This window comes from Chinchilla lanigera, unplaced genomic scaffold, assembly GCF_000276665.1.
Source record: "Chinchilla lanigera isolate Chin_1 unplaced genomic scaffold, ChiLan1.0 scaffold00067, whole genome shotgun sequence".
Classification (NCBI taxonomy): domain Eukaryota; kingdom Metazoa; phylum Chordata; class Mammalia; order Rodentia; family Chinchillidae; genus Chinchilla; species Chinchilla lanigera.
The window spans coordinates 10,847,383-10,855,805 of NW_004955468.1; the positions used below are offsets into that span (position 1 = coordinate 10,847,383).

The following is an 8,423-nucleotide window of genomic DNA, read 5'->3' on the forward strand; positions in this document are numbered from 1 at the left end:
AATGTTCTACTGTTACGTTCAGGGGCCAAAGATGCAAGGAATAACAATGTATTACCTCCTTTCTAATTTTATGTCATTTATTATAGTAGAGGCTAACAAGGCTAACTAGACATTTTTTATCTTCTTGTCTGGTATTATTCTAATAACATATATGCATGTATTTATTTATATTTATTTATGCATGCATAGTTATATACATATTTAACCGTATATATAAACACATTACAAAACATGTAATACATTACATAATAATGTTTCTTTTTAAAGATTATTTTTCTTATTTTGGAAAGTACATTCTGAAGGAAATATAGAAACGATGAAATCCAGTCTCCTCATCTGGACTGAAAAAACTGAATGGCAGAGATTAAATGCAATGATCAAAGGCACAGAATTAATTGATTGCTAGGAACAGATTTCATCCTGAAATTTCAGGCTGCAAAAGTTCTTGTAACTTAAAATTTGATGTGATGTTTATATTATGAAGTACACTAGTACTTCATATAACTTTAGGTAAGCTCTCTATAATTTAATGTTCTTGAGAATGCAAATGATGCTGATTAGGAGATAGAGGATGAGTCACTGAAGTGATTTGCCCAATGTTTTTGCTTTCCTTATCATACTGATTCTCCTTTGAACTTGTAAGAAAGTCAGCATTTCTCTAAATGGTATAAGTGAGAAATGACACTCTTCTCCAATAAAAATTTCCTTTTTGATTTTTTCTCTGAAATAGCTTCATCCTCCAATCCCACAACCTGCAACTATTTTATATTCTTGTCCAAAAGGCCCTACCAGAGCTCCTCCTTGGTATAAATATAATGTAACTGAGAAGCCAGGGTTGCCCTTAGATTTGAAATGTTAAAGCAAAGAGAATGTCAAGACACTTCACAGAGATGCTAATTGGTCAGAGTTGTTCGTAACTAGTGGTTTTGATGTAGAAAAGAGGCCGAGAAATCTCAGTGAAGATCTCTGGAATATCAGAATGTGACATTAATTAGAAAAGGCACACACAACTGCTTGAATCAGTTTCTTCAATTGTTAAAATAAGGATAATAGGGCCAGGGATATAGCTCAGTGGTACAAGTGCCTGCCTGGCAAGTGCAAGGTCCTGAGTTCAATTCCCAGTACCCACCCCAAAAAAAGACAAAATAAGGATAATAACAGAACTAACATAATACTAACTTCCCAGCCATATCTAATATGTTAGTTCTGTTACTAGATAAAGCACTAACAACCAGCTACTATCTATAAACAATTAACATAGTCATTGTAATTACTTTTTGTAATTTACATTTCTTATTTAATAGTATATCTTTGAAACCTTTATCAGAACATGTAAATCTGGCTTATACTTCTGAACTATTTTAATGAAAAACTTAGGATTTATTTAACAATTATTTTAATATTGATCTCTTTATTTGTGTTACATTATTTCTAAATATTTCAAAATTAGAAATAACTTAAGAAACAAAGTTCAGGAGCTGGAGCCACAGTGCTCAGTGGTAGAGCATTTGCCTGGCATGAGTAAGGCTCTGGATTCTGTATCTGGCATGGCAAAAAAAATTACTTAATTAATGTTCACAAGCCAATGTTAGGTTAAATTCCTAAAACTAGAATTTCTAGGTCAAAGAATGTAAACATAAATGTAAATTCACATAGATGCCCCACTAGTACTTGTGGGCATTGTTTTTAATAAGTGCATCACCACCACATTCACCAACACTGGAAATTGTTAGCTTCATGGGTAAGACATATGCAATTTTAAAATCCTTGAATAAGTGTTTATGGGTCTTTTTTAAACATTTCATTTTATCTTTTATAAGCAAAGGGTAATTATTTCAGAGAAACTTTTCTAAATAAAATGAAATAATATTAAAAATACCACAATTCTGTGTTCCAACTTGAATATATTCTGTTTATTATGGCACAAAATGTATAAAATGAAAGTCATTAAAATTTATGGCAGTTTTTGTGAATTTTTAAGAAGGCATGTAGTCATGTTACCACAACATAAATCAAGGTATAGAATAGTCTAGCCTAGTAACAGTTAATATTTACCCATGTATTTGTGTTTTCTGTAGTTTATTCCTTTTAACTGTTGAGTAAAACTCAGTCAACAACTTTGGTACACCACAGTTAATGACTTCCCAGGTGAGGGCCAATGGTTTGCTTAAAGTTTTATAGACTTACAAATAAAATATCCATAAGTATCTACATACAGATCTTTGTGTGAACTTACACTATCATTTCAAGTATATCAAAAACTTTGAGTGAGATCACTGGATCATATAAGTGTATATTTAACTTTATAAGAAATTGTTGAACCATTGGGGACTATAACATTTTTCATTTCCTGCAGCAATAAGCAAGAGTTTCGGTTCCTCTTCTTAGAATTTAGCATTGCAGAGGCATAGAAACTTTCCCTCTCTTTTGCAAAATATTTGTACCATTTCATATTCCTAGGCCTTGCTTTTGAATATCAGTTTTCTTCCTGGGCACTTAAAAATAAGAATAAAGAAAATTTTATATTTACTTGTATGACTTCTCAGTGTGCTTCTTTTATATAGGGGGGACAAGGTATTATAATCATTTGTCACAATCACTTTTTCTAACTTTTCTTTTAATTCACTTCCACTATAAATAAATGATCCCTTTTTATTTGTCTGAAAATCTCTTTATTTCTCTTCCATGTTTGAATACTTTTTATGGGGAATAGAATTCTACTTTGGCAGTTGTTTTTGTCATTCAGAATTTTTAAACATGTTACCCCATAGTTTTCCCACTTGGAAAGTTCCTGACAAGAAGTCTGCTTTAACTTTTATGTTTGTATGTGTCCATATGTGTGGCTGTCTTCACAATTTTTCCTTTGTTGGCGGAATCATTTTGAATTAAAAAGTTTCTGCACAGCAATGGAAATAACCAATAGAAGGAGCACACAACCTACAGAATGAGAAAGAAAAACATTTACTAGTTACTCTCTAGATAGAGGGCTAATATGTAGAATATGAAGAACTCAAAAAACAAAAAGCCCCCAAAGTAAAAGACTCAGTCATAAAATGGGCACCTGAAATGAACAGATATTTCTCAGAAGACATATAAATGCTCAATAAATACATGAAGAAAGTGTTCAACATCTGTGGCCATTAGAAAAATGCAAATTAAAACAACACTAAGATACCATTTATTCTAGAGAGAAGTGGTATCGTCAATAAATCAAACAATAACAAATGCAGGTGAGTCTGCAGGGGAAAGGAAACTTTCTACATTTTTGGTGGGAATATGAGCTAGTACAAGCCCTACGGAAATCAGTGTGGTGAGTCTTCAAAAAACTAAAGCTACAATTTCCACTTAATCCAACTATTCCCCTTCTAGCCATCTTCGCAAATGAGTTAAAGATGACATTATTTAGTGATACATGCATATCTATGTTTATACCAGCCCAACTCATAAAAGCTAAATCTTGGAAGCAGCCTACATGACCATCAACATATAAACGTATAAAAAATGTATTTATACATAGCAGAGTACTACTCTCCTTAAAGAAGGATAAAGTTGAGCCATTTGTAGGAAAATAGTTGCATCTTGAGACCATAATATTAAGTGTAATAAATCATATACGCATGCTAAAATAGCAGATGGGAGCATTTTCTAACCTGAGGCAGATGGTTGACATTATGTACTCCACAAAATAGAATTTAGCTAATATTTTTATTATATGCCTAAAGTTGAGCTGGGAATAGCATTAGAACATAGAATTAGTAGGAACCTCTGAGATGTGGAGAACCTGCACGCACCCACTTGTAGGCATTTCTTGGACGTCACTGGATGGTCATGAGGAAGATTAAGGACAGGTCTGGAAGAGGGGAAGATCAGCCACTGTGGAAAAGACAGGAAGCCCAGCTTGGATCCTTCTCCGTAAAACAAAAATAGCCCTGGGATAGAAAAGCCCAGGCTGGACTCTAACTTGCAATCCTCCTGCCTCAGCTTCCCAATGACTTCTTAATTATATATCTAAAATGGATATTTTCTAAAAGGAAGGTTCTTCAGTTCTGTGAGAATCAAGTGTACTAAATATCAGGAGATCCTATTCAGGAAAACCTGTTCAGCATTCTGACAAAAAAAAAAAAAAAAAAAAAAAAAAAAAAACCCCACAAATACCATCCCCTTGGAGAGCTGATTTCCTCCAACCAGTTCCTACCTTAATGCCCCTATGATCTCCAGATTTCAGCTATAGATTTTTTCCCTTTTTTGGCACCTGGGAGGATGTACATCCACGCTTATTCTCTTCTTCACGTTTTTTTGTCTTCTGTTTTCCAGTCACTGATACTTTCATCGTCTTTCTTTTGCTATTTGGGTCAAGTACTGTAGGATCCTTTTGTTTTATTTTCTGTAAAAGAAAATCAGTACTCAGTCTTTGCCAAGCTGAGTAAGCAATGCCATATCAATCAGGTAGCAAACATTCAGGAAGCTGCCTCCAGAAAGAAATATAAGAAAAACTTCCAGCTTCAAAACTAGCAACTTCATACCTAACAGTTGTCACCAATTTTAGGTGCAGGTAGCAGAGATATCTTACTAGGGATCCTGTTGCCACCTGTACCCATCACCCCCCCTTCCTTGGGGAAGCCAGCATGGTGCACAGAGGCAAAACTAGTGAGTGAGGAAGTGGGGGCTTCTCCAGGACCCATAGCCAGGGCAGCCAGCAGAAAGGAAGACCCGGAGGTTGTTTGGGTTTTTTTTGGTACAAGGAATCGAACTCAGGACCTTGTGCTTGTTAAGCAGGCACTTGTGCCACTCAGCTATATCCCCAGGCCTGGAATAGACTCATTTGAAACAACATTATGAATTCTGTGATTGGACCCTCAAACACTGCCAGCTGTTCCAGCGGGACTATGCTGACTATTCTTATAGACTGAGATGCTCTCTAAGATTTTTCTCTCCAAGCTAAACAGTCATTTAACCTCAGTGTTATGGCTTAGATCTAAAATGTCCCCCAAAGTTCTTACGTGAGGAGGTGATCATGGAGGTGCTATACTCACTCATCCGTGGATTTAATCATTGCTGAGTTTATAGCTACAGGCACAGTTAGGAGCTACATGTGCTGGGGGCATGGCCTGGAAGGGTCTATTCTTGTCCCAGGTTCTTCCCTTCTGAACTTCCTGCTGCCATGGTGAGCACCTTTTCCTCTGCTGTGCCTCTCTGCCATCTTCTTTCTGTCTTAGAACCAGTGGACCATGGAATGAACTGATAAGACAGAATACACCTCTCTTCCCTTCAGTTGTGGGTGTTGGGTATTTTGTCCCAGTGACGGGGAAGTGACTAAAGACTTGGTCGATGATGGCATACGCAGAGCTTTTTCACTCAACCCAAATCATTACAACCCCAAGAGGCGCCCTAAGTGCCTGGGTTTCCTGTGGGATGGGCTGTGATCTTTGTTGCACCTGCACTGAATTGAAATTCTACTTCTTCTACTTCTTCACAATTGTTATTTTTTTGTTTGTTTGTTTGTTTGTTTTTGTTTTTCTCCGGTACCGGGAACCGAACTCACGACCTTGCACTTGCCAGGCAGGTGCTTTTGCCGCTGAGCTAAATCCCCAGCCCCACAATTGTTGGTCTTGAAAGCACTTAAGACTTACTTCCAGAAAGCTACTAGCTTGGAGTTTTCTTCTGATAGAATCCAACCTCTATGTGCTAGTATGGTCAGACCATCAAAGAGATTAGAAACTCAGTGAGTATTTAAACCTAGCCAAATTTGAGCCAACTTCTATTTCTGTCACTCGGACGTACTTTTCACATTATAAGCTTGCTTTCCCTACATGTGTGCAGTGTGATACGGAACAGAAGATCAGAAGGTAAAGAAGGACAGAGATTGTTATCTGAGGGTGTCATGATAAAGATTAAGGCCATTCAGTGGCTCCATCCTACCTTGCTCTGAGGAAGGACTTTGGATGCAGCTGGTTGCTTGGTGGCACTATGTCTACTGGCTGCAGAAGCACCAGGAATCTTTTTATCTTGACTTTTCTTGTTAACGGACTTTGTTTCCCTTTTCACTTTCTTGTGTTTAGCATCAACTGATTGGGGAAAAAAAACAGATTAATCTAGAGGAGAAGAACAAAGGCGGCTGAGAAATTTATACATCATTATCTTCAAGAGCAAAGTAAGAGGCATGACATTTACAGGGAGGTAGACTAGGAGTTTCCCAGCTCCAGACCTGCACAAAATCCACTCAGCAGCCCCGCAGAGATAAGAGCAGGTCTGTGCATATCTCAGAGCAAGGACAAGACATCTGCCAGGCCCACAGTACTAAAAACAGCTTCATTGGTGCGAGGTAAGAGAAATGGTTTCACCGGTACCATGACACTTCTCTTCAGAACCAGCACAGTATCACACAGAACTCCCGGGGCCCCAGGTTCTACAGTGAATAAAAAGAGAGCTGCAGATGACCATTCAGTTTCCCAGCACTCTGGAATACTTTGCAAGGAGCTCCTTGATGTCTTGCCTTTTGAGGAACACCGGGACCACTGGCAGTGCTACACCAGCTTAGGTCAGCTGGAAACAAAGAAAAGGGTGGATCTTGGTGGCTTTGTCTTCTGCCCCATGGAGGCTTCCAACCAGGAAGACTTCTAAACAGCATCATTTTACAGGAAGCGTGATCAACAAGTCAGCTGGCTTCAAATCCCTAGACAGCTTGTCACCCAGCCTCGCACTTTGCTGAAGGCTTCCCCTGACTGGCAGATAAGCAAGCAAACATCATGCACATCTGCGGAGAGGAGCATCTGGACCTGCTTAATACCACCATCAAGTTCAGAGATCTGCATAAGGCTTTCTAGGGCTCCAAAACAACGCCACTTCCACACGTATCTCTGAAAGGGCACATCCAGCCTCACTAAACCTGGGTGATTGAGCAGCTGACCTCCCCGGTCATGGTGCTCCACACAGACCTTCTCCAGGTTGAAAGGGAAGTCTGTGTCCATGAATATATGCAGTGGAGAAATCTGGCTCTCCTAACCTAGTGGCTGGGAAGTGATGTCACCCTGCTTTGGACCCAAGAAGGCAAGTCTGAGACTGCACATATCTGTGTAGCGCACCCCACAGGGACACTCAGTCTTTCCGACTTTCAGCCCAACAATCTTTTCCAGATTCAGAAATCAGCCTGTGATGGTGCTCAAATAGATTCCAAGCAAAAGTACCATCCATCTGGAGAATATAATTGTAACCCTGATCAATCCAGGAGGGTAACAGAGCCCAGCCAGCAGCCCACCTGACTGCTGAGTCCAGCCAGGTATCTCAGCACACCAAGCAGAATCGTCCTTTGACCTTGGAACACAGGCAGTAGCTCAGGGCAATTAAGAACCTGACAGAAGTGGGAGGGGGTGAGATAGCCTAGAGCAGTGGTGGCGAACCTACTGCACATGTGCCACAGCAGGCTGTTTGCATCACTGAAAGCTCTAAAAGGTCTGCCATCAGCGTCCTAGACTTTATAGGAGGTGTAAAATTGCAAGTGCATACACATCTGACACTGGAATGAACATATGCATATTTATGTATGCATAAAATATGACATAATCCTATCCATCGTTCTGATGTAAATATATATACATGTAAGTATTTATAAAATGATCTGAAGTGAATGACTGCAGTATGGCAATAGTAAAAGATTTCAACACCCCACTTTCAACAATGGAGAGATCTAGAGAGAAAATCAGTATGGAGACATGGAACTAAAACTACAGTTTGGAGAAAATGGGCCTAACAAATATACACAAAATATGACATTGAACAGTGACATAATAGATACTTTCCTCAATCACACACAGAAAATTCTCCAGAATTGATTATATGTTAGGTCATAAAAAAGGTCTTATATATAAGAGATTGTACATCTTTTCCAATCACAATAGTATGAAACTAGAGATCAGTAACAAATTTTGGAAAATGTACAAATATGTAGAAATTAAATAACATGCTCCTGAATAACCAATAGCACAGCTAAAATTTGAATTTATTTGTTTACTCATTTTCTTTCTTTTTTCTGTTGTTTTTTTTTTTTTTTTTTTCTTTTTGAGACAGGGTCTCGCTATGCAGTTCAGACTGGACTTAAATTCACTTTGTAGCTCAGGCTGGCCTCAAATTTTCAGGGATCCTCCTGCCTCAGCCTGCCATGTGCTGGGATTATACTTGTGCCCCATCAAACCTGGCTTAAGTTGATTTTATTTTTAACTTTCTGTTTTGTTACCAGAATCTGAAGAATTCTTGGTACCTACCAGGAATTCAATAAATATTAGTGAATAACTAAATGGATGGGTAGTAAGATAAGACACTGGCTCCTCAACAATACCACCACAAGACAGATATATAATCTGGCTTGGATTCCCCATGCTCATTACCAGGTTATATTTTGTGGTAGAAATGCAGCTATTAGTCACAAA

The 8,423-nt window shown here is 38.3% G+C and overlaps 1 protein-coding gene across 10 annotated transcripts in view; it reads right to left on the reverse strand.

Moving 5' to 3' along the window:
- LOC102030177 (interferon-inducible protein AIM2) overlaps positions 1-8,423 on the reverse strand; it is a 74,572-nt gene that overhangs the window by 11,242 nt on the left and 54,907 nt on the right. For 4 of the 10 annotated variants that reach the window (XM_013522460.1, XM_013522458.1, XM_013522459.1 and 1 more), the window contains 3 exons: positions 5,920-6,065; positions 4,253-4,384; positions 3,792-3,873 (listed from right to left, as the gene is read on the reverse strand). In XM_013522460.1, the coding sequence (XP_013377914.1) occupies positions 3,792-3,873; positions 4,253-4,384; positions 5,920-6,065 (360 nt within the window). Of the gene's footprint in view, positions 1-1,884; positions 2,938-3,791; positions 3,874-4,195; positions 4,385-5,919; positions 6,066-8,423 lie in introns of those variants that run through there. The other 6 variants (XR_001236920.1, XR_001236919.1, XR_001236918.1 and 3 more) reach the window with 3 other exon arrangements.